General features: G+C 41.6%; 1 protein-coding gene across 1 annotated transcript; it reads left to right on the forward strand.

Moving 5' to 3' along the window:
* Positions 1-26,470, forward strand: LOC109057527 (NACHT, LRR and PYD domains-containing protein 3-like). The gene is made up of 6 exons (XM_042754162.1): positions 1-273; positions 408-458; positions 22,658-24,470; positions 24,647-24,823; positions 26,020-26,193; positions 26,293-26,470. Exons 1-6 carry the CDS (start codon positions 18-20, stop codon positions 26,468-26,470), a joined length of 2,649 nt encoding a protein of 882 aa, XP_042610096.1. The 5' UTR covers positions 1-17.
* The last annotated feature ends 377 nt before the right edge of the window (positions 26,471-26,847 follow it).

Below are 26,847 nucleotides of genomic sequence, written 5' to 3' on the forward strand. Positions count from 1 at the left end.
AGAATCGTTGAAGGACAATGGCATCTGTTAAAGATCTGCTCATGGACTCACTGAAGGACCTGGTAGAAGAACTGGAGGAGTTTCAGTGGCACTTAGAGAGAGATCATAAGTGTATATCAAAGTCTGAAATGAAGAATGCAAATAGGTTAAAAACAGTGGATAAGATGGTGGCATGTTTTGGACCACAAGAAGCTGTGAAGATCACTGTGGACATCCTGAGGAAGATGAACCAGAATCAACTGGCTGAAGAGCTGGAGAACGAACACAAGAAAGGTAATGTTTATTTCACTGTGACTATAACATGACTGTCTGTTTACCAGCGTGATGTTTGACCTAATCTTTCCTCTTTGCTGATGTGATTGTGTGATTTATGTTTCTCAGTGAGTATTTCTCTCTCTTTCTCTCAGCTCAGACCAAGGGCAATACAAACACATCTGTCCCTGTTGGAGCTGATTCAGGTCAGATCTGGAGTAAATAACAATCACTGTTTTTAAATGGAAACAAGAAAAAATATAACTGCAGCAGCAATTACAGGACAAGTCATGTCAGCAATAGATTTTATACAAATATATAGAATAAAATGGTGTGTCCCCAAGGATATGCAGTTTACAATAGTATACAAATATGATGTTTAGTAAAGTTAACCAATTGGTGGCACGGTCAACAAATTGATTCTGGCTACATCTACATTAATCAGGATTTATTTGAAAATGGCGTTTTTATTTTAAATCCCCACTAGTGTTTTCCAAAAGTTTCTCATCCACATTGAAATGTAGGAAAACATTTAATTCACCTTACTGCGCATATGCAATACCTCACAAAACCTCACTGAAATGATACAAACAGAACAGTCATAAAGTTTTCATGCAATACTTCTGAGAGGATCATTTTATTGACATAAATATCTCATTCACTGACACGTCAAGGTCGCATTCATACACTATTATTTGTTTGATCTAAAACTCAACTGCCCTCATGTTTTGCCACAGGACAGCAACTGTGAGTAAATTTTCTGTCAAATTGCAGGACTGTAATGTTAAGCGTGTACAAAGTAACATATCTTTAGCAACAGTGTGACAGTGAATAAAACATAACAGGCACAAATAACTGTCATTAATCAGACCTCTGTGGCTCTCTCTGATGGCCACCGGAGGGCACCCTCATCTGAGTATTAACTTTCACCCCGGACTCCATTTCCCATAACCCCGTACCTGACTGATTACCTGCACAGGTGTTGCTCATCATTGGCCTTTTTAACCAGCATTCACACTCACTGCTAAGTCTTGTTTTGCCCCAGCTGACATTTCTGAGCGTTTTCCCTGCCATTCTGAGTTTCCGTGTATGACCCTGGACAGTTTGACTACCCTGATTCTCTGCCGCCTATCCTTGTGAGCTTGCCTTCTGGAACTTTGATTGTTTGCTGGTTTCCCTGACTCCTGCCCAGTATAGCTTCTGCCTCTGACATTCCTGCCACTGTTGATTGACCATTACCTGTTCTGGACTTTGCCGTATTCAATAAAGTGCTGCAAATGGATCCACATGCTTCTGACCGATCATTACAGAAGACTTCACCTTCCCCGGATCCAGCAGCGGTCTATCAACTATCCTCCGAGGTCTCAGCCCAAGCTAACATATTAGCATCTCACCAACAGCAACTGCAACCCCTCATGTCTCTCACGGAGGACCTGGTGAGAACGTTGCAATCCATGCAACTGGGTGCGCCATCACCAAGCCCTACAACGCCTGAGCCTCTACCAACTAATGCATCAGCTCATCAATGTAAAAGCTTCCTTTTACAATGTTCCCTGTTTATGGATCAACAACCATTGTTATATCCCCCAGACAAAAGTTGTGTGGCTTTCATCTATTTCCTGCTGACTGAAAGGGCGTTGGACTGGGCTACGGCCGTATGGGAAGGCGGAAGCCTGTCATTTCCTTCCTTCCATGAATACCTTCGTCCGTTTGAGAGGAATTCAAACACTCAGCCTGCGGCAAAGAGGCTGGCGAACAGTTGCTTTCACTTCGTCAAGGCAAAGATACTGCAGCGGATTACTCTCTCACCTTCCACACGCTCACAGCCCAAACCAGTTGGGATACCGGTCCCCTGAAGCTGCTTTACCGCAAGGACTTATCCGCTGAATTACAGTCAGAACTGGCCTGCCGCGATGAGGGAAAGACACTGGAGCAGTTCATCAGTCTCTCAATCCGCCTCGACAACCTTCTACGCTCACAACGCTCCTCAGGTCATTCGCGCGCTCTATCACCCGCCTTTGCAGCCATGCCAGACCCTGAACCCATGCACATCGGAGTCACTCCTCTATCATCGGAGGAGAGAGAGTGCAGGATAAGGAACCACCTATGCCTTTACTGCGGGTTGCCAGGTCATTTGAGATCCAGCTGCCCTTCTAGACCGGTTTCCAAGGATACCACCACGGGGAGTTCTAATCCATATACTCTAGAAGTACCCGTCTCCTTAACCATTACCGATGTTACGGTTGAGACGAGGGCTTTAATAGACTCTGGGGTGACGGGAAATTTTATTGATATCAGTTTTGCCAATGCTTATAACCTTCCTCTCCTTCCATGTAAATCCCGACTGGCTGTGGCAGCGCTAGATGGACGCCCACTGGACACAGGACTGATCAGATTCAGAACCCAAGAACTCACACTAAAGACTGGCTCCCTCCACACAGAACTCATAAGTCTCTTGGCCATCGACTCACCACAGAACCCAGTTATCCTTGGACTACCCTGGCTGGAGAAACACAACCCCCAGATTTCCTGGACCACTAAACCGATTCAAAAATGGTCAGAACCCTGTCAAAAAGTATGCCTACAGTTCCAACCCCTTTGTCATAGCCTCCATTCCTTCTTCACATTCAGAAGTCTTGACCGAATCAGATCTCCCTGTCGAATACCATGATCTCACGGAGGCATTCAGCAAATCAAAGGCATCTCAACTGCCACCACATCGATCCAGTGACTGTACTATTGTAAGGGAGACCGGTCAATTTAGCTCAAAGGGAATCATTTAAGATTTTAAATGGAATTTGGACAGAATCACTGTTTTACGGCTGATCACTAAGACGGCCAGCGATTCATTAAACAAGCCAAATAACATCAACTCTGCAATGGATATTGATATTGAAAGTGTAGTGAAAACACTATTAATTAGCACAGTAACAAGAACATCAATTTAAAACAACAAAACACAAGAAAAAAACACAATAAACTTAATTTTCAATATGAATAAGGCTTTATCAGATAAATCTAGGACAGGGATCCTCAAATCTGGCCCACGAGATCCACTTTCCTGCAGAGTTTAGCTGTAACCCTAATCAAACACACCTGAGCATGCTAATCAGTGTCTTCAGGATCATTAGAAAATCACAGGTAGGTGGGTTTGATCAGGGTTGGAGCAAAACACTGCAGTGCATTGGCCCTCCAGGGTAAGATTTGAGGAACCCTGATCTAGGACATATAAACTTATCTAACACATAAGCACATGCACTCACACAAGTGTCAGGAAGAGAGAAAGTGAGGAAAGAATGAGTTTGAGAATGAAAATGTGAAATCCCAAGTTTATAGCAATACGTGAAATTGCATATGTAGTAAAGTCAATAATCAGAAGGAAGGAAGAGGGCGGGTCGGATAGACTGCTGCTGGTGACTTTTATTTTCCAAAATAAACACAAACAAAACATCGCGCTACCAGCGCTCAAAATGGCACAACTGTCCCTTTGTTGTCATTGAAAAGGAGTTTTCCGAGGTTGCTGATTGGCTGGAAGTTCAGTAGTCATTGAAGTGACGTCAGGGGAGCCCGTGGTTGGGAGTGGCTGAAGATGCGGAGTTGTGGGCTGGCTGAAGTTTTGAGATGGGCACTCAAGGTCGGACTCGGAGACACTGTATTACAAAACTTAACTCAGAACATGAAACTCTCAATGGAAAAGAAAATGAACTAAAAGGATAGAAGTAAAGTTTGATGAGACTAGGTGGCGTTTCTTCTCATCGTGGCTAAGTAGCAGCAGGCATGCAGGCCAAAGCATGCTGGAACAGCGCTTAAAGAACACAAAATGTAATGACAAAAAGCGTGGCTAAGAGCAAAAGCTAAAACTAAAAGCATAATTTTGATGGTGTCCTGGGTATTTAAACTGGCCTTTTAGCCACACCTCAAATGTTGTCTTGACCAATTAGATATTGTCTTTGCTCAGGGTATTGCGATGTTTCTCTTGCCCGTTCATAAATCATGTTATCTTATCAATCACGTGGTCCGAATTTTCCCGCTCTTGCAGGGTATAAATTTGGACATGATTCCTGTAACAAGAATATGATACATTTGACAAATAATTGATTGTCAGAAACGTTTCAAGCAAGAAGATTCAAACACACACATACTAAACATGAGTATGAATCCTTAACCCTCTGAGGTCTAGGGGGTTTTGGGGGCCTGGAGAAGTTTTGACATGCCCTGAATTTTGCTTTTTTCAGTTGCTTCTAAAAATATACATGGCTAAAGTCTGAAAACACTATTTAATACAAACTGGGCTACAATAATATGTAAATAGCATGTATGTACGTGACTGTGTTTTTGAAAAATGTGTTAATGCGTGGTTAGTGAAAAACTAAAATTCACTAAAATAAGGTCAAAAAACACATACAGAACATTTGTTCACAAGACTGTCAAACCTGGAGCTTGTAGCCTAGAATTTTTGCTTCAAAATGATGTGAAAATTATCTTGTTTACTCACTCACAGAAAACAATAGATGGATTTAAATTTTCTAAGACACTTTTTGTTTGTAAAGGGCATATGCGAATAGGCGTCAACTATCGTGAATATTTGTGTGATTGACACCTGAGAAGACAAAGACCCACATAATGAGCTGCATAATGAGCCTTTCAGGCAGGTGAGTGACTGAGAGGGAAGAGTTAGAAGAAAGAATGTGAGGACAAAATAAAATGTATATATTTAAGTTTGTAGTTTATTTAGAATATATTTAATTATCCTACAAAATAATTTGAGATTCACTTGCAAGTGCAGTTAAACAGTTTATTAGGAACAATCAAAGCTGACTTTCAAAGCTGAATTTTTAGCATCATTACTCCAGTCACACAATCCTTCAGAAATCCTTTTAACAATCATATTTTCTACAAAAAACATTTATTGTTATTATCATCATTATTATTATTATTATTATTATTATTAATAATAATAGTTGAAAAGAGCTGAGAATATTTTTTTCAGTTTTTTTAGGGGGGATAAATTGAAAGAACAGCATTGTTTGTTGCATTTGTTTCAGAAATCATTCTAATATTCTGATTTGCTACTCAAAAAAAGATTTATTATATTATTATTATTATTTTGAAGAGATTATTTTTATTATCTAACATGATTATTGTATTTATCATCACTTGTGCGCTAAATAATATATATATATATATATATATACACACACACACACACACACACACACACACACACACATACGGACTCCTAGTTTTTAAATGGTATAGTATATATTGTTACACTCGGAGTAAGACTGGAGTAATGATGCTGAAAATTTAGCTTTGATCACAGGAATAAATTAAATTTTAAAATATATTCAAATAGAAAGCAGTTATTTTAAATAGTACAAATATTTCACAATATTACTGCTTTAGCAAATGCAACTTTCTGTATTTTTGGATCAAATAAAAATGCAGGCTCATGTGTCATGTTGAAATATATAAATGAACATCACATACCTGGCATTTCCAAAATGAATATTGTTTATGTGCTCTGAAGGACATAATTTTTGAAGAGATGGGAGTGTGTGCCTCGCTTGGTCTTAGCTGTGTTCCAGGTTCCTGAGTGGGCTGCTTATTTGCATTGGCTCACTTTGCAACAGGTTATTATTTATCTGAAATAAAAAAAAGCAAGCATGCTGTTTACGCAAATAAACTGCATTATTAACATTATTGTGATGGTCACTGATACTATTAGTAATTTATAGGAAAAAAAAAAAAAAAAAAACACAATTACCACATAGCACATTTATTGTCAGTGATATTTACAGCTTACACGATACACTTTTTTATTTATTTGTATTTTTTTACCTCAGACGATTGCAAACACCGATGACGGGGTATAACACATTACAAATATTTACACCAGAGCAGATATTGATGAACAGAAGCTTAAGTTAAATTCTTGAAAACACAAGCATGCTTTGTATGAAAGCCTATACAATATATATAGTTATAAACATATGGCTATATTCGTGAACAGAGAATAGCCTATCACAGTAAAGATTTGTCTAATCATTCTTACTGACATTAAGCTAGCAACATTATAACTCATTACTTTTATATCGTATTGCGGTTTATGTTATAGAACATAAAATAAAAAAAATAAAAAAACATCCTGGCATCATGAAACATTGAGATGATGTAAATGAAACTTCACAATGTTTCACTTGATTTAGTCAGGAATTATAGTCTGGAAAAAGTCTAACTTGTATTAGTTTTAATATAACTTGTACACATTTTACAAGTAGATTAATAATAAAAAAAAGACTTATGTTTATCTTTGCTTGGTCAAGCCGCTTCGTTCTTCTTTCTGAGGCAATCCAAATCTTATTCCTCTCAGCGCGAAGTGAACAGTAACAATTAAAAAACGTGAAGTACAGTCTCGCTGCTTAGTTTACTCTGATGAAGGCGTTTACCTGGCGCAAGCGTCACGTGGACGACTATAATAACAATAGCGCGCTTGGCATGTGGGCGTGGTCGCATTAGATATAATGAAGGGAGACGTGAAAAACTGGACATCGCGTTGTTTTCATGTGGATTACTTTATCACAGAATATTTGTTTTTGGTAGCACTTGCTTAGTTTAAAAGTAGACATGTCAGGCTTTCTATAGATATCTCTCATGTCTCTGTATTGAGTATTCACTGAGTTACAGTTCATTTTAATGACGCGTTTCTAAATAAAGATCACCGCAGACCTTACTGAACTTTGCCCTTTATCACCCCCCAACGCCCCCCCCCACCACACACACAGACTCCTCACCCCTCCTCATCACTACATCTGATTTATTTGTTTACAAACAAGCAAAAAACAGTAAACTTCTTATTTCTTGCACTACTGTCTGTTCATCCAGAATACTGAGTAATCCATTTGCACACTGAAATATTTTCTATGCACTTTACTGTCCATTGCACTAGTGTAAGTGATGTTCATAGTTTCTGTCTATAGTGTACATACACTTTTACATAATCCATCTGTATAGTATGTCCATAGTACACCTATCTGTATATCATGCTGATAGTATTTAAAAATCTGTAAATTATGTCCATAACACTGTCTCATCTGTATATTTATTGTACATTTGTAACATTGTAGACCTTGTATATTCTGTACTTACTGCTTATTGCAATTCTGGTTAGATGCATTTCGTTGCCTTGTACCTTACATGTGCAATGACAAAGTTGAATCTAATCTAAATCCAACATGGAAACAGGAGGAAGACACACATATGTAACTTGTAGACCCCACAAACACAGACTGAACAGACATGGTATTTAAAAGACAGGATAACGAAGGGCAGACAGGTGCATGGAATAACTTAATTAACGAGGACATGGAACACATGGGAAAGGAAACTAGACACACCTGGGAATTAATCAACCAAACACGGGAGACAGAAACTGGGTCACAGGGACAAAAACACACATAAAGAGTCCAGGGGTGTGACATTACTCCCCCCTCCTGGTAGGTGCGTCCTTGCACCGTAGAAACAACAGAGGGGAGGGATAATGGGAGGGAACTTGGGAGGAGGTTACGGAGGAGGATGAACTCCCAGGAGGAGGCCAGCAGACAGGGACCACGGAGGAAGGAGCCAGGGGGGAGATGACGGTGGGAGGAGCCATGGAGGAGGAATGGCCGCCGACTCCAGGGGGCCGACCAACGGTGGCAGAGCAGGTGGAGGAGGGACCTAGGAGCCATAGTGGAGCCGACGGGTCGAGGCGGAGTCCAGGCCTCGGAGGCTGAAGGTGGAGGTGAGGGAGACTCTGGCCACGCTGATGCTGGAGGATGGCAGTCCCGTGGAGCTCGCACCACAATGATGGTGGGCTGAGGGCGAGCAGAGGGACTGCCAGACGACAGCGGTGGAGGAGGCAGGAGCAGGTGGGAGGGTGGGCATTTTGGAGGAGTGGCCACAGGAGGACACCTTCTAGGAGCCGGCACTGGAGGGGGCTCTGGGGCTGGAGCCGACACTGGAGCGAGCTCTGGGGCTGGAGCCCTTCCTGGGCTTAACTGGGGATCAGGAGCCCCTCCTGGGCTTAACTGGGGAACAGGCACTGGGGAATTGGAAGCCCCCTCAGGGATGGACGAGGAAACCACGAATGAAGGAGGGCTGGATGGGACCAGGGGAGACGTTGGAGAGATGAGAGTGGAGAGGTCATCCTCCAGTTCAGAGTCCCAGTCTATAAAATCCACCTCATTTTGACCCTTTTGGCATTTCAGATTTTGCTCACCCTCAGCCGCGATGCCAGGGGCGGAGCTCCACTCCACACTCACACCGTCCACGGCTTGCTCCCTCGTGGTGGGCACTGTCGCCGGCTCTCGCACCTGCTCTGATGGGTTGCGCTCTAGCTCTCCATCATTGGTGGACTCGGGCTTATGCTCCGTACCGTGGGGAGATGGTGGGCTGGGCTCTGGGTTGGGATTGGATCTGGCGAGATCCTCCACAAGGCAGATGGTAAGCGGCAACCTGTTTTCTCGCCAGATTCCACTCCACAAAGGCGGCAAATTCCTCCCGAGGACCTTCTTCGGACGGGTAGGTGGTGAGATGGGCTAGCAACAGGAACTGCCTTGTCTGGTCCTCGAGAGATCGTCCCTCCTGCTCCAGCAGGAGGAGGTGAAATTCGAGGCGAAGGAGGGGATTCATGGACGACAACACTACAGAAACAAAAAGGACTGAGGAAAACCGGAAAACAAACGGAGGGTAGACAAACACTATTTAAACTCTGTCAGAAGGAGATGCATAAACGAGAACACTAGTGTGCCGTTTATGAAGGCTATATCTTTAACACCAAGCATTTCTGCAGACTCTGTTGATATTCTCCTTGATTCCTTTAACTCAAAAGTTAAGAATGGCATCGATGATATTGCTCCAATAATAGTCAATAAGAAAACAAACAGACAGAAATCAGTTTGAAGAACAACAGCAGTTCAGACTATGAAAAGACAATGCTGAAAAGCCGAGCGGATGTGGCGGAAGACGAAACTTGAAATTTACTATAACATCTATAAAGACAGCCTTCATGCCTTTAATGTGAAACTAGCCACAGCTAGACAGAATTTCTTCTCAAACCTTATAAACAGTAACTTAAACAACACTCGTACTCTTTTTGCCACTGTTGAGAGACTGACAACCACCCAAGTCAAATTCCCAGTGAAATGCTCTCAGACAGCAGATGCAATGAGTTTGCTTCCTTCTTTTCTGAGAAGATCATCAATATCAGGAAGGAGATTAGCACATCCTCAAGTAATGCAGAGGTCAGACAGATTTGGCCGCAATATCAAAAAGATACTATGTCTATTTTTGAAGCAACTGATAGCAACATTTTGGAAGAAATAGTGCAGCACCTTAAATCGTCAACCTGCTATCTTGACACACTTCCCACACCTTTTTTTCCAAAAGTGTGCTTAACTGTTTAGAAGCAGATCTCTTAGAAGTGGTGAATGCCTCACTTCTTTCTGGGACATTTCCAAACTCCCTGAAAACTGCAGTTGTTAAGCCCCTCCTGAAAAAGAGCAATCTTGATAACACCATTTTGAGCAATTATAGACCAATATCTAATCTTCCTTTTATAGGCAAAATTATAGAAAATTTAGTTTTTAAATCAGCTGAACAAATACTCAAATGGATACCTGGACAATTTTCCATCTGGTTTATGACCACATCACAGCACAGAGACAGCACTCATAAAAATAATAAATGATATTTGCTTTAATTCTGATTTTGGCAAAATATCAGTGCTGGTATTGCTAGATCTCAGTGCTGCGTTTGACACTGTCGATCATAACATACTACTAGAGAGACTGGAAAACTGGGTCGGGCTTTCTGGGATGGTACTCAAATGGTTCAGGTCATACTTAGAAGGGAGAGGCTATTATGTGAGTCTAGGAGAGCATAAGTCTAAGTGGACATCCATGACATGTGGAGTCCCACAAGGCTCAATTCTTGCACCGCTCTTGTTTAGCCTTTATATGCTCCCACTAAGACAAACAATGTGAAAGAACCAAATTGCCTATCACAGCTATGCTGATGATACACAGATTTACCTAGCCTTATCGCCAAATGACTACAGCCCCATTTACTCCCTCTGCAAATGTATTGATGAAATTAATAGTTGGATGTGCCAGAACTTTCAAAAGCAAAAACTACAAAAAACAAAAGTCATTCAACTAAAAAACAAAGATGAAGTTTTCAAGGTGAATGCATACCTTCACTGTAGGGGTCAAACAACTAAAAATTAACCCTCTAGGCGCCACGGTCGAGTTTACTCGACAAGATGCGGCACTGAATAAAACGGCCGATTTTGTCAAATAGGATGTCAAATTTCGTACGACCTCCCCTCCACTACATAGCAGACATGTCATACTTCATCTCTGACTCAAAAAAACGTCATGCTTCTATACAAAATCTTCGAGCTAGAGCGCATTGAATCAGTGCGAACAAAAGCGGAGCTAGTGTGAGAGTGAGCCCTTTTATCAGAGCAATATTGTCAACGTCAGCAAATATTTGCATTAGATTATTATTATTATTATTATTATTATTATTATTATTATTATCATCATCATCATCATCATCATCTAATGGCATCAATAAAGCTTACCCGCAATGAAATGTTGGGACTTCTTTTCTCGGACCCTGATTCTGAAGTGGAATATCTGCCTTCAGAAGGTGACGATGATTCTGAAAGTGAAAGTAAAGCCCTAACGTTACACCAAGCACAAACGGTGAATCCTTTGACCAATGTAGATGGTCCTTTGCCCAATGTCAGTGCTGGGAACAATGTTTCCCGGGGTCGGAGTGTTCATCGCGAAGTTAGCAGGCGTGTTAGTGTTGTGGGGAACGAGGCGGGAGATTTTTTAACCGCGCTAGCTTTGTCTTCTGACCGTGTGCCTCATCGAAATCGCGGCGACAGTATTGTGGTGGAGACTAATGCCACTGGGTATGTTAGACGAGGTCGAAGTATTCATAGGACAGTTAGGGGACAACGTGGAGGTAGAGTGGGGAGTCGCAATGATAATGACAGTAGTCCGAGTTGTGCACACTCGGCGCGCGCTGTCTGTCTCTCGTCTTGTCTCGTCATCTCACTCATGATCTGTGCCTTGCCGTGGCGAGTGAGCTTTTGAACTAAACATGTCTTTTCTACTTGTGTTTGTGTGTCATATGAATAATATATATGTGCCCCATACATGGAATCAGAGTGCCTACTGTATGTAGTAAATGGAAAATCTCTACAGCAAAAGGCCAACCGCTACATGCATTCGGTTTGTTTCTACCATTTATTAGTAATGATTTACACAGTTTGTTTACTACTTACTATTTACCTGAGCATTCAGTATCGTGCAATATAGCATACAGAAGGTGAGGGACATTTTGTGGGGAAAGAAGTGCTGCATGGGGGAAGTCGTGGCCTAATGGTTAGAGAGTCGGACTTGCAATCCAAGGGTTGTGAGTTCGAGTCTCGGGCCGGCAGGAATTGTAGGTGGGGGGAGTGAATGTACAGCGCTCACTCCACCCTCAATACCACGACTGAGGTGCCCTTGAGAAAGGCACCGAACCCCCAACTGCTCCCCGGGCGCTGCAGCATAAATGGCTGCCCACTGCTCCGGGTGTGTGTTCACAGTGTGTGTGTGTTCACTGCTGTGTGTGTGCACTTTGGATGGGTTAAATGCAGAGCACGAATTCCGAGTATGGTACCATACTTGGCTGTATGTCACTTCACTTTCACGCATTTTATCATTTAAACGAGACTTTTCACGAAAAATCTATAATCCAAGATGGTCGCCACCATATGACATCATGATATGCAAATTAGATGGGAAAATGTAATCCTTAAATAAACTTTGGATCATCCTTAATATTTCTATAATTTACAGAAAGTATCTTTTATCACTTTTAAGATATAGCCTTTTGAAATTAAGATGTCAAAATCGAACGTTTTAGGAAAAAACCTCTGGCGCCTAAAGGGTTAAGTCCGGAATCTTGGTGTGGCTCTGGAGACAGACCTTAGTTTCAGTAGTCATGTCAAAGCAGTAACTAAATCAGCATACTATCATCTAAAAAACATTGCAAGAATTAGATGTTTTGTTTCCAGTCAAGACTTGGAGAAACTTGTTCATGCCTTTATCACCAGCAGGGTGGACTATTGTAATGGTCTCCTCACCGGCCTTGCCAAGAAGACCATTAGACAGCTGCAGCTCATCCAGAACGCTGCAGCCAGAATTCTGACTAGAACCAGAAAATCTGAGCATATCACACTAGTCCTCAGGTCCTTATACTGGCTTCCAGTTACATTTAGGATTGATTTTAAAGTACTATTACTCGTTTATAAATCACTCAATGATCTAGGACCAAAATATATTGCAGATATGTTCACTGAATATAAACCTAACAGACCACTCAGATCATTAGGATCGAGTCAGTTAGAAATACCAAGGGTTCACACAAAACAAGGGTAGTCTGCTTCTAGTTATCAGAATCAGCTTCCAGAAGAGATCAGATGTGCTAAAACATTAGTCACATTTAAATCTAGACTCAAATCTCCTCTGTTTAACTGTGCATTTATTGAATGAGCACTCTGCAATGGCCGAACTTATTGCACTGTATTTTACATATTCACTGTATTTTATGTAAAATCATTTTCTATTTTTAACAATTTTAAAGTCATTTTCAAAAGTTTTAAATTGCTTGTTTTATTTTGTTTTATTATTTTTCTTCATGATTATTTTACTTTCTTTTATGTAAAGCACCTTGAATTACCATGGTGTATGAAATGTGCTATATAAATAAACTTGCCTTGCCCTTGCCTTGCCTCTTGTGGTTGGGTCTTCGGTCACGATACGCTGCCAGAAGGAACACGGAGTCGAGAATAATCGAGAGAGAGAGAGTATTTATTAATCCAACACAGGGGGTAAATCCAACATGGAAACAGGAGGAAGACACACGTATGTAACTTGTAGACCCCACAAACACAGACTGAACAGACATGGGTATTTAAAGACAGGATAACGAAGGACAGACAGGTGCATGGAATAACTTAATTAACGGGGACATGGAACACATGGGGAAGAAACTAGACACACCTGGGAACTAATCAACCAAACACGGGAGACAGAAATTGGGTCACAGGGGCAAAAACACACTTAAAGAGTCCAGGGGTGGGACAGACTGGTTTTGTGTAATGTTGAAATATATAAATGAACATCACATAACTAGCATTTCCAAAGTGTATATTGTTTATGTGCTCTCAAATAAACTAAATGATAAACTGTATTATTAACATTATTGTGATGGTCACTGATACTAATAGTACAGTAGAACATTTAGATGATGTAAATGAAACTTCAAAATGTTTCACTTGATTATACATTTAGTCAGGAATTATAGTTTGGAAAAAGTCTAACTAGTCAAATGTGTATACATTATGTGAAACTTAATACAAGTATATAAAAAAAAGACAATCATATTTATGATCTCTGCTGGATAAAGCGCTTCATTCTTTTTTTCTGAGGAAATCTAAAACTCAAATCCTGAGGTAATCCTCAGCGCATCTTCTTGGGGTGAATTATGTCTTATTCAGTGTGAAGCAAACAGTAAAATAAAATAAAAAAAACTTGAACAGTCTCGCTGCTTTGTTTTGTATGGGCATTTACAAGCCACGAGCTTCATGTGGAACATTAAAATATCAATACCGCGTTCAGCGCATGGGCGTGGTCGCATTAGATATAATAAAGGGAGACGTGAAAGACGGACATCGCGTTGTTTTCATATGGATTACTTTATCACAGAATATTTGTTTTTGGTAGCACTTGCTTAGTTTAACAGTAGACATGTCAAGCTTTCTATAGATACATCTCTCATGTCTCTTCGTTGAGTATTCACTGAGTTACAGTTCATTTTAATGACGCATTTGTAAATGAAGATCACCGCAGACCAAGGCTGCAGACAACGTACCTTGTTTGTTTTATTTATTTTATAAATGCACCAAGTTTTGTTGTTATTATGTGTGGATGCAAATAAAAGTAGACCCTTTATAGATTTGATTAATGTATTGCTCTTATCTGTACAATCAAAACTGAAAGTGTAATTTAAGTTCTTTTCGGGGTTATCAGGAGAAGATGCCTCATAACGCGTATATGCAGGGATCAACTCCAGAGGTTTAAGCTATTCAATGGTAATTAAAAAGATAAACACAATAAGAAACATGATAGTTAAAAGTGTGGGCTACATATATGATATGGAGTTAAGCAATGGACTGATATTCGTTTATAAGTCTTTTTGAGTTCATTTTGGTGCATCTACATCTGTAAATAACTGTTTCTGTCCCATTCTTTGACATAAGGACATTCTGTGGAGACCAAAGGTTAAAAGGTCTCCTTTAAAGGAATTTCAGTCTGCTTCTTTTCCTATAGGTGGGGGGAAGTCAATCCAAAGAGCTTGTGATCGTGATTACTATCATGGATTTATATGTGATGGTCATGCTGTGCATCTCTTTGACCATCAATCTGGATTACTTGTCCCAAATTTGAGAATCTCCTTTCTGAGTTGGAATTGTCAATGTTTCCTAATGGTATTAATGTTGAAAGCTGTTCTGTGAAAGAGTTGGTTGGTTAGCTTGCTTCAGACTGGCTGGCACGCAGGATTTGATTTACGAACATCCTGTGTCTTGAGCCTTTCTGTGTAATTTGGCTCCTCATGTTTAACCATGCTCTCGATCGAATCTTAAAGTGTCTAATTCGGGTCTGATACCCTACATCATCGACCTGCTTCCTGGAGCGATGCCTACGAAAGGTAGAGTGTTTCCACCATCACAACAATAGTCTGAGGCAAGTATCCTGGAGGGAGAAGTGCCTACAATTTGATCTGTATCCTGGAGGGACACCTCTCCAGCATCAGCGGTATTTTTCTTTGTGAAAAAGAGGGATGGAGGCCTGCGGCCATGCATTGTTTACCAAAGTCTGAATGATGTCACAGTCAAGTTTCGATATCCACTGCCACTGGTTCCATCTACCCTGGAGCAACTGCGCTCTGCCAAGTATTTCACCAAGCTCGATCCCCGCAGTGCCTACAATTTGATCCATATCCGGGAGAGAGATGAATGGAAGACAGCCTTCTCAACCACATCCGGGCACTACGAATACTGGGTTATGCAATTGGGGCTTTCCAACAGTCCATCTGTCTTCCAAGCCTACATCAGCAATGTGTTCCATGATATGCTCAATCGCTGGGTCATTGTCTACATTGACAAAATACTCATCTACTCTGATCACACGTTCGAGCAGTCCTGCAACGTCTAATAGATCATCAGCTGTATGCAAAGTGGGAGAAATGTGAGTTTCCTCAGACACAAGTGTCCTTCGTGGGCTACATCATCAGCACTGAGGGGGTCGCCATGGACGGTAACAAGGTTCAGTTTATATTAAAATGGCCGCAACCAAGGACCGTAAAGGAACTGCAACATTTTCTGGGCTTTGCCAATTTCTACAGATGCTTTATACGGAACTTCAGCACCATAGCGGCTCCACTTACTTCACTGCTCAGGGGAGGGAGACAACGCCTAGACCAGTCATCATCAGCTCAGAATGCTTTCCAACAGCTCCAAGATCGCTTTACCACAGCACCCATCCTTCATCATCTTGATCCCGATCTCGAATTCAAAGTAGAGGTTGATGCATCCAATACTGGGATCGGAGCCATTTTGTCACAACGTCAGGACAATCCTCCCAAGTTATTCCCCTGTGCCCATTATTCACACAAACTGAACACAGCCGAAAGAAACTATGACATGGGGGATCGAGAATTACTGGCAATGAAGACGGCCTTTGAGGAATGGAGGCATTGGCTAGAGGGCGTTAAAGTTACTTTCATTGTACTTACCGATCATCGCAACCTGGAGTATATTCGCTCGGCCAAACGACTTAACCCAAGGCGAGCCCGGTGGTCACTATTATTTTCATGCTTCGACTTTGAAGTCACCTACCGCCCAGGGTCCAAGAACTGTAAAGTGGATGCATTATCCCGATTATACAACTTGTCACCTATTCTGAGAAACACCAACGAGACCATTATCCCACCAACTCTGATTGTAGCACCAGTTCAGTGGGAAATTATCACCTAGATCACCGAAGCTCAGGTCAATGATCCACCACTGCCGAACTGCCCCAATGACCGATCTTATGTGCCAGTTGATCTACGACAATGTGTGTTGCATTTGCTACACGATTCCCCCAGCTCAGGGCACCCTGGGATCACAGCTTCCATCCAGCTGGTGTCCGAGCGCTTCTGGTGGCCATCCCTACTGCCAGATACCATCAAATTCGTTCAACAGTGCCCAGTCAGCAACATGTCCAAATCCTCTCAACAACATCCCGCAGGCTTGTTACAACACCTTCCCATTCCTCAATGCCCATGGTCTCATATGGCAATTGACTTTGTTACTGATCATCCCAACTCCAGAAATCACACCACAATTCTTTAGGTCATCGACAGATTCTCCACGGCCTATCGACTCATACCCGTACCCAAACTGCCTACGAAACCACCAAATTCCTGTTGGAACAGGTCTTCCGTTTCTACGGCCTTCCCGAAGATATAGTGTCTGACCGAGGTCCACAATTCACCTCTCGAGTCTGGAAAGCTTTCTGCCAGCAACTGAACATCAACATCAGTCTCACCTCCGACTAACATCCACAGTCCAATGGCCAAGTTGAGAGGCTCAACCAAGAAATTACCCAGTTCTTATGTTCATACTGCCACCAGAATCAGAATGACTGGAGTCGGTCCCTGTTATGGGTGGAGTATGCGCAAAACTCACTCTGTAAGCCCTCAACCAGCCTTACCCCTTTCCAGTGTGTCCGCTGCTTCCAGCCCCCTCTATTTCCCTGGTCCGGGAGAACCTTCCGAACTCCCTGCTGTCAACGACTGGTTAAGGAGAATCGAGAACACATGGAATGCAGCCCACGTTCACCTACAAAGAGCAGTGCACCGAACCAGGAAACAAGCCGATCATCGGAGAAGGGAGGGACCTGAATATACTCCTGGACAATGGGTCTGGCTATCCACCAGGGATATGCGACTTCGACTACCGAGCAAAAAATTAAGTCCCAGGTACGTGGGTCCGTTTAAAGTCCTCAGGCAGATTACCCCAGTTTCATATTGTTTGGCTTTACCTGCTAATTACCGTATCTCACCCACTTTCCATGTCTCATTGCTCAAGCCTGCCAGTGGACCTGGACGAGAGGGACCAGGACGAGGTGGCAGACGAGGGTACTCCTCCCCTAATCGTGGACGGTGAGGAGGCATACCAGGTCAGAAAGATTCTGGATTCCTGATGCAGAGGACAAGTGCTACAGTATTTGGTCAAATGGGAAGGATATGGCCCAGAGGAAAGGTAATGGGTTAACGCCCCTGATATCCTTGATCCCACACTCACCCTTGAGTTTCATCAAGCTCATCCAAATCGGCCCGCAACTCATCCCCATGGAAGGCTACAGCGTCGGTTTGCTCCTCGCGTCCGGAGCTGCTCGCAGGGAGGGGCTCTGTCATGAATCACACCTCTGTGGCTCTCTCCGATGGCCACCGGAGGGCACCCTCACCTGAGTATTATCTTTTATTCCCCAGACTCTATTTCCCATAACCCCGTACCTGACTGATTACCTGCACATGTGATGCTCATCACTAGCTTATTTAACCAGCATTCACACTTTCTACCTCTGTCTTGCCTCTTACATTCCTGCCACTGTCGATTGATCATTGCCTGTTGTGGACTTTGCTGTATTCAATAAAGTGCTGCAAATCGATCCACATGCTTATATGACCGATCATTACAATACCAGTATAAACATTAGGGGTTACATAGACTAGTCGAGTAGTCGAGTGATCGACTACTTTAACCACTAGTCGGCATTGTCGGAAACAATCGACTACTCGAGCGTGCATTAACCATAATGCATGCACAGTTTGCCTACAACGCAAATTGTAGGATTACAATATTGCATGTGGCTGTTACTTTCTATCACTTTCTCTATGTTACATGTAAAATGAAAATATGTAATTTAATTTACCTTATTCAGAATGGCATGGATAATGGCTTCAAAAACGAATAACGGATAAGGAATAATTCTGCCTGAATATTCGGCTGAGGCTGGCACACTCTGCTGTTTGCAAGTTAACAGTTGAGGCAGGGGATCAGCGCAATATTATACACAGACCTCTAAAGTCACGCAATAATGAGTGTGTGCATCCTTTTTTCAATCACACCCCCCAAATTTGGCTTGAAGGTAACAGCCTTTTTTTGATAAAGGGTTTTTTAAAACCCCCCCCTTTTTTGGGCCCCCCGGGTAAGGCCCCAAAAACCCGGGAAATTTTTTTTTTTAAAAAAAAAAAAAATACTTTTTTCCATTAACCCAAATTTAATTTTTTTTTTTTTTCTTTTATCAATTAAAAAAAAAAAAAAAACCCTGGTTTGTGTTTTCTCTCTAAAATTCAAAAATTGGTAAGTTTTTTTCCTTTGGGTTTTGGGTTTTTAGTTAAATTTTTTAAGGTTTTTTAAAAAAACGGGGTGAAAAAGGGTTTTAAAATTTAAATAAAAAAAAATTTTTAAATAACATTCCTCTCCGCTCTGTTTCTACATTCTAAGCTTATTATCTGCTTCTGTCACCAAGATCATTAGTCTGCGGACAGTCCTACTTCAAACTACCTCCTCGCATAGGAGGACTCCATCCCGCCTTCCATGTGTCCAAAAATTAAACCTGTGTTTTATTCACGACTAACCCGGCCCACCCCGTCTCCCCCGCTCCCCTCAGATGGGGAAACCCCACTTATTCGCCAATCAGATTCTTGACTCAGGACGATACCCAGGATTCCAGTACCTGGGTGGACTGAAGGTTACGGTCCTGAGGAGAGAGTTGGGCACCCGCTAGGGACATACTGGATCACCCCTGATTACTACTGGCACCCATTGTATCGGCTGGGAACGCTTGTGGAGTATGCTCCTAGAGGGGAGGGTACTCGTCACGGTTGGTGGTAAAACCGCGGGTCTGGTGGTTTCACTATGTGGGTGGAGTTCGGTGTGTCACTGGCCTGCACTGGATTGTTTCCATGTGGCTGCCGCCGCTGATTGTTCATTTGCACCAGCTGTTCCTCATCACCTGATCCCATATAGGCCCTGTTCTTCGCCTTTGTGTTTGTCAGAGCCGCTGGCGCAGCGTCGCCTATTGCCTGTCTTCGGCCCTTGTTTCCAGTTGTTTGATTCGCTGTTGTCTTCCCCGGAACCCCGTCCACTCTTCACCACCGGATGCACCTACTACCACCACGGACTGCTCATCTCAGGCCTGTGTCACGCTCATAAGAACCTAGAATACATTAGAACTGCCAAAAGACTCAATTCCAGGCAGGCTCGGTGGGCACTTTTTCTCGGTCGCTTTGATTTTTCTCATCATACCGCCTCCGGTTCCAAAAACGCAAACCCGATTCTTGTCACGCCTTTTGATCCTTCCCGAACGCCTCGGTGACCCCGGGAGTGTATTTTACCAGGTCGGTACCGGCACTCGTATGTGGGAGGTCGCATCAAGGTCAGGACGGCCTTAGAAGGTAACGTCACCGGATGCCCACCGAATCGCTTATTTGTGCCGGAGGAGTTAATGGTCCAACGCTTTTCAGTGGGGGTCACTGTCGCATGTAGCTTGTCATCCAGGGATGTTTCAACCAAGGGTTTAGTTAAGCAACGACTTGGTGGCCACTTATGGCCTCGCGACGCTCACGATTTTGTTTTGGCTTGCTCAGTTTGCGCAGTGGTAAGTCGTTTAACCACCCTCCTGGATGGGGCTTCTTCAGCCGCTGTTCGTCCCTTTCGAGACCTCTGGTCCATATATCGCTTCTAGGATTTTGTTACCGCCCCGCCTCCTCTAATGGCATGACGGTTGTTTTTTAACCGTAGTGGACCGATTCGGTTGGCTGCACATTTCATTCCCTTGCCCAAATTACCTTCAGCCAAGGAGACCGTCAAGGTCACTTGTTATTGATCACGCTTCTTCGTTACATGGCCTCCGGTAGACGCGGGTTTCTGGGACAGGATCCCACTTGTATCCAAATTTTGGAAGGAGTTTTGTAAATTGCTAGGAGCGACGGTTAGTCTGTCTTTTAGGTTACCACCCTAGAGCAACGGTCAGTCTGAGCGAAGCCAACCAAGATTTAGAGCTTAACATTGCCATGTTTAGTCTCCAAGAATCCTTCTTCCTGGAGCCAACAACTCTCTATGGTTGAGTACGCCATAACTCGTTACCAGTGTCATCCACGGGCCTTCTCCGCTTGAATGTAGTTTAGGTTACCAGCCACTCTATTTTTCTCCCAGTCTGGAATCTGGAAGTCAGCACATCCCTCCGCCACGCTTTTTGTCCAGAGGTGCCACCGCAGGACCAGAGCCCGTGGACTTCTGCTCCAAGTGAGGGTGTGCGTAATTGCTACAAAGTTTCCATCGCCACCGCCCAAGCCTCCGTGAGCACGCTGTGGGGTCAAAAAGTGTGGCTTTCTACCACGAACATTCCTCTCCCGCCCGCTTCTAACAAGTTAGCTCCCCAAGTTTATTGGCCCGCTTCTGTCACCAAGATCATTAGTCCGGGGTGACAGTCCGGCCCCAACCACTCCGCATAGGAGGATTCATCCCAGCCTCCATGTGTCCAAAATTAAACCTGTGTTTTATTCACACGACTAACCCGCCACCCCGTCCCCCCCACCGCTGGCTCCCTCAGATGGGGAACCCACTTATCTCGTTAATCGTGATTCCCTGGACTCGAGACGGAGGGGGACGAGGATTCCAGTACCCTTGGTGGACTGGGAAGGTTACCGGTCCCGAGGAGAGGAGTTGGGTACCTGCTAGGACATACTCGATCACCCCCTGATTGATGATTACACCCACAGGTAGGTTGGCTGGGAACGCCGAGGCTGCCCTGGTAGAGGGATAGTACTGTCACGTGTTGGTAAACCGCGGGTCTCAGGTTTTCACCATGGGTGGAGTTTTGTGTGTGTCGCCGGCCTGCACCGATTGTTTCCATGTGGGCGCCGTCATATCAATTCATTTTGCACCAGCTGTTCCTCATCACCTGATCCCTATATAGGCTCCTGTTGGCCTTGTGTTTGTCAGAGCCGCTTTATGCAGTTTCCGCCTGGCTGCCTGGTTCTCAGCCCTTGTTTCTCTGTGCTGTTTGATTCGGCCGGTTGTCTTCCCCGGAACCCCGGAGCACACCTTGTTTTGTTATCTTTATTTTTATAAATGCACAAAGTTTTGTTGTTATTATGTCTGTATACAAAAAAAGTAGACCATTTACAGATTCGATTGATGTATTGCTCTTATCTGTCCGATCAAAACTGAAAGTGTAATTTAAGTTCTTTTCAGGGTTATCAGGAGAAAATGCCTCAAAACGCGTATACGCATTAATCGACTCCAGAGGGTTAAGATGATGTAAATGAAACTTCATAATGTTTTACTTGATTATACATTTAGTCAGAATATAATGAATTGTATTTTGGAAAAAGTCTAACTAGTAAAATGTACAAGTTATATGAAAACTAATACAAGTAATTTAATAATAAAAAAGACTTACTCATGTTTATGATCTCTGCTGGGTCAAGCCGCTTCATTATACTTTCTGAGGTAATCCAAATCTTACTCCTCTCAGCGGTCTTATTGAGGTGAATTATGTCTTATTCCTCTCAACGTGAAGCGAACAGTAACATTTATAAACGTAAAGTACAGTCTCGCTGCTTTGTTTGCTGTGAAGTGGGCGTTTACCCGCCGCAAGCTTCATGTAGAAGATTGTAATATCAATAGCGCAATCGGCTCGTGGGCGTGGTCGCATTAGATATAATGAAGGGAGACGTGAAAGACTGGACATCGCATTGTTTTCATATGGATTACTTTATCACAGAATATTTGTTTTCGATAAGACTTGCTTAGTTTAAAAGTAGATGTCAAGCTTTCTATAGATCTATCTCTCATGTCTCTGTGTTGAGTATTTGCTGAGTTACAGGTCATTTTAATGACACTTTTCTAAATGAAGATCACGCAGAACCAAGGCGGCAGACAGTGCACTGTTTGTTTTCTTTATTTTATAAATGCACAAAGTTTTGTTGTTATTATGTGTGTATACAAATAAAAGTAGACCCTTTACAGGTTTGATTGATGTATTGCTCTAATCTGTATGATCAAAAGTGAAAGTGTAATTTAAGTTCTTTTCGGTCTTAAAAGGAGAATATGCCACAAAAATGCGTATTCACGTTAGTCAACTCCAGAGGGTTAATCTGTCTGCACCAGTTTGCTAATAATTATGATATGAAAAAATAAATATTTCTCTTTTTTTGTCAATCTTTTTTTTTTTTTTTATAGAGCTGCAAAACTTCTTGAAAACTCACAAAATCAACATGGAGAAGAAAGCACAATATATATTTGAGGGCAACAAAGAAAATGACACAGATCTCAAGGCTATTTACACAGAACTCTTCATCACAGAGGGAGATATGAAAAATGTCAATCAGGAACATGAGATTCTGAAGATTGATGATGCTCTAAAGACCCAGAAATCACAGGGCAAACCAATCAAATGCACAGATATATTTAATGAACTCAGGAAAAAGAATGAGAAGAAAATTGTACTGACCAAAGGAGTTGCTGGCATTGGAAAAACTGTTTCTGTGCACAAATTCATCCTGGACTGGGCAGAAGGAAAAACCAGTCAGGATATAGACTGTGTGTTCCTACTCCCATTCAGAGAGATCAATATGATTAAAGACAGGGAGGTCAATTTCCACAAGTTTCTGCTGGAATTTTATCCTGAACTGAAGGACCTGGAGAAATCGAAGTTATATACAGAATCTAAACTTGCGTTTATATTTGACGGACTTGATGAGAGTCGCCTGCCTCTGAATTTTACAAGTAGGTCACTGAACACTGTTGAGGAAAGATCATCTGTAGATCTGCTGTTCACAAATCTGGTCAATGGGAATCTGCTTCCATCAGCTCTGGTCTGGGTGACCTCACGACCAGCAGCAGCCAATCAGATCCCTCATGAACATGTGGGTTTGTTCACTGAGGTGCGAGGATTCAATGACCAACAGAAGGATGAGTACTTCAGAAAGACAATCACAGATGAGAGTCTAGCCGAAAGAATTGTCTCACACATTAAGACGTCTCGTAGTCTCTACATCATGTGCTACATTCCTGTGTTCTGCTGGATCACAGCCACAGTACTTCAGTATATTCTCATTGAAACTAATGCAGAGAGCATCAGCACAACACTCACGGAAATGTACATCCACTTCCTGCTGATACAGATAAACATGAAGAACCAGAAGTACGATGGGAAAAAACAAAAACAACATACAAAGCTCTTACTTTCAAATAAAAAAATGATTCTGAAATTAGCTATGCTAGCATTTAAACAGCTGAAGCAAGAAAACATTGTGTTTTATGAGAAAGATCTGAAAGAATGTGGTATTAAAGTGGGTAAAGACACTGAGTTCACAGGAATGATCGCTGAGATCTTTAAGAAGGAAAGTGGGCTTTATAAGACAAAGGTATTCAGCTTTGTGCATCTGAGTGTTCAAGAGTTCCTCGCTGCAGTGCATGTGTTCATCTGTTACCTGAACAAGAACAAGCAAGAGCTTCAGTTTTTCTTTGAAGATTCACAAACTACGGCCAGACGAAAGCTTCAGTTCCCCTTTAGAAGTCAAACAGTCCAATTTCATGACTTAACAAAGAGTGCCATTGATAAAGCAATGCAGAGTAAGAGAGGACATCTGGACCTGTTTCTGCGGTTTCTGATGGGAGTTTCACTGGAGTCCAGTCAATACCTGCTCAAAGGCCTGATCACATGCAGTGAAGACACCACAGAGAGCATCAGACAAACAACTGAATACATTAAACAATTACAAAACAAGAACATCTCAGATGAAGCTTCAGTCAACCTGTTTTACTGTTTACTAGAGCTCAAGGATCATTCATTATATGAGGAAATCCAGAGATACCTCAGTTCAGATGCACATCCAGGAAGAAAACTCTCATCTTCAATGTGCACAGTGCTGACCTATGTACTGCTGATGTCAGAGAAGGTCCTGGATGAGTTCAACCCAAAGAGGTTCACATCATCACAAGAAAATTACAAGAGACTCATTCCAGCTGTGAGATGCTGCAGAAAAGTCCTGTGAGTAATTTCACCAACTGGTGTTCAATTAAACATTTTGTTCTACATCTTTAAACAATTAAATGTCAAAATACTATGTGAATACTTTTCCTGTCCCCATTATGAAGGGAACAAAAAGTTATTGCAGAAACACTGAACATCAGAAAATAATCTGACTAAACATTTTGTTTTGGCAGATTTGATGGCTGTGGTCTTGATCAAACATGCTGTGAAACTGTGTCTTCTGCTCTACAATCATCAAACTCCCATCTAAGAGAGCTGAACCTGAGAAATAATCACCTGCAGGATTCAGGAGTGAAGCTGCTTTATGATGGACTGAAGAAGAGTCCACACAGTCAGCTGAACATACTGAGGTTTGATATTCACATTCACTGAATCACTATGTTAAAATATGTGGATGAATAGGTGTTTCGTAAGTATAGCTAGCAGATATTTATACTGTAGTATGGATGTGGTTGTATCAGTGGCATTTTCTCACACAAGGACACAAGGCAGGCAATGCCTACTCAAAAACCTGATTGAAAAACAGGGTTCCCAACCAACATTTATTAGTCATAAATTGCATTAGTATTAAGTTCTGGTAACACATAATAAGAATAGTCTAATAATATACTTAACAATAATTTACAAAGTAGTTAATTAATAGTTTATAAATAGTTGTTTCTATAGGTCCTTTCACAGTGTGTTGATCCCGGACAGTTGGCTTCTTTCTGAATGGAAACGTGTCCCAGGATTGATCCCGGGAATAATCCTGAGATGGGGACCTTGTAACATTGCCAGGATAAGTCCCGGAATGAGCCTTGTGTGAACAATTTGTGCGACTCTTTTACTAGAAGTTTTGAAACCAGATCAACATTCCCCAACATTGTTTATTTAGTTTATGTTAACTAATACATTAACTAGCATTAACTAAGTTGTTTTTGTGAAGAGAAGCATAAGTATATAAATGTTAACATGAGCAAAGATTAAGTAATGCTGTACAGATGCATTGTTCCTTTTTAGTTCATTTTATCTAATGCATTAACCACAATGTTAACTAGTTAATCTGTTAATGTAATGAGATGCATTAGTAAATATGCAACTTAACATTAACAAAACATTAAGTAATCCTGAACAGTAGAGTTGTTCATTGTTAGTTCATGTTAACTATTGCATTAACTAACGTTAACTAATACAACTTTATTGTAAAGTGTTACCGATTAGTCTAAAGTGAGAAGTATTTATGATCAATATGTTGTTAATAAAGCATTATCTAAATCTACATATGTGCTAATTAAACAATAACACTTTTTATTAATTACAGTGACAATCAAGGATGAACTCACTGTTTGTATATAGTCTTTTAATGTATTACCTAAGTTTCTAAACTACTAATCAACTATTATAGTTTTGGAATGAGATAAGTGCTTTGTTGTTGTATACTTATTATAAAGTGTTACCAATAAAGTCTAATAACACTGTATTTAGCACAAACATGCACTGCAGATTATAAACTATATAAACTAATAAACTGACATTCATATGGCTGTTTGTTTTGTTCTTTATACAGGCTGTGTGGGTGTAATCTCACTGCTCAGTCCTGTGAAAGTTTGTCTTCAGCTCTACAATCCTCAAATTCCCATCTAAATGTGCTGGACCTGAGTAACAATGACCTGAAGGATTCTGGAGTGAAGATGCTTTCTGATGGACTGAAGAGTCCAAACTCTAAATTGGAGATTCTGAGGTTTGAATTTGAAATGCCTGATTAATTATTTTGCAAGTTAATTACTAAAAAATAACACACTGTTAAGATTTATTCTGTAATTACTGTGTTCTTGTTCAGATTGTCCTTATGTAATCTCACTACTCCATCTTGTGGGAGTTTGTCATCAGCTTTACAATTCTCAAACTCAGTCCTGAGAGAGCTGGACCTGAGTAACAATGACCTACAGGATTCAGGAGCAAAGCTTCTTTCTGATGGACTGAAGAGTTCAAACTATCAGCTGGAGATACTGAGGTAAATGGTTTTCTATCAAATAATTAACAAAATGCTACCATAATAAATGGATGTTGAATTTTGTCAACAAATGTTGCATCTGTTCTTTTGCCAGAATCCCAGATCAACAGACAAAAAAAAACATAATTATTCAGACTTCATAATATGAATAAACTAATAATAAAAAAACCTAAAAAAACAACTAAAAAAAAAACAAAAAAAACTACTCAATTTTTTAAAGATAGCTTCTGACAACACTGAACAAGCTAGCACCTTTAGCATCTTAGCTAGAGTGAAAAATTAACATGGCTCTGGTGAATATATGAAATGGCTATTATTTTCAAGATGATCAGTAACTTATTCATAAATTCTAACAATGCATGGTTGAGAGAATGAGATATG

This window comes from Cyprinus carpio, unplaced genomic scaffold (assembly GCF_018340385.1).
Source record: "Cyprinus carpio isolate SPL01 unplaced genomic scaffold, ASM1834038v1 S000006465, whole genome shotgun sequence".
Taxonomy (NCBI): Eukaryota; Metazoa; Chordata; class Actinopteri; order Cypriniformes; family Cyprinidae; genus Cyprinus; species Cyprinus carpio.

Excerpts from the sequence above, each read along its gene's own strand:
- LOC109057527 (XM_042754162.1), top strand. The coding sequence starts at position 18 with ATGGCATCTGTTAAAGATCTGCTCATGGACTCACTGAAGGACCTGGTA. Across the intron at positions 274-407 it reads GGAGAACGAACACAAGAAAG|CTCAGACCAAGGGCAATACA; the intron begins GTAATGTTTATT and ends TCTTTCTCTCAG. Across the intron at positions 26,194-26,292 it reads TCTAAATTGGAGATTCTGAG|ATTGTCCTTATGTAATCTCA; the intron begins GTTTGAATTTGA and ends GTTCTTGTTCAG.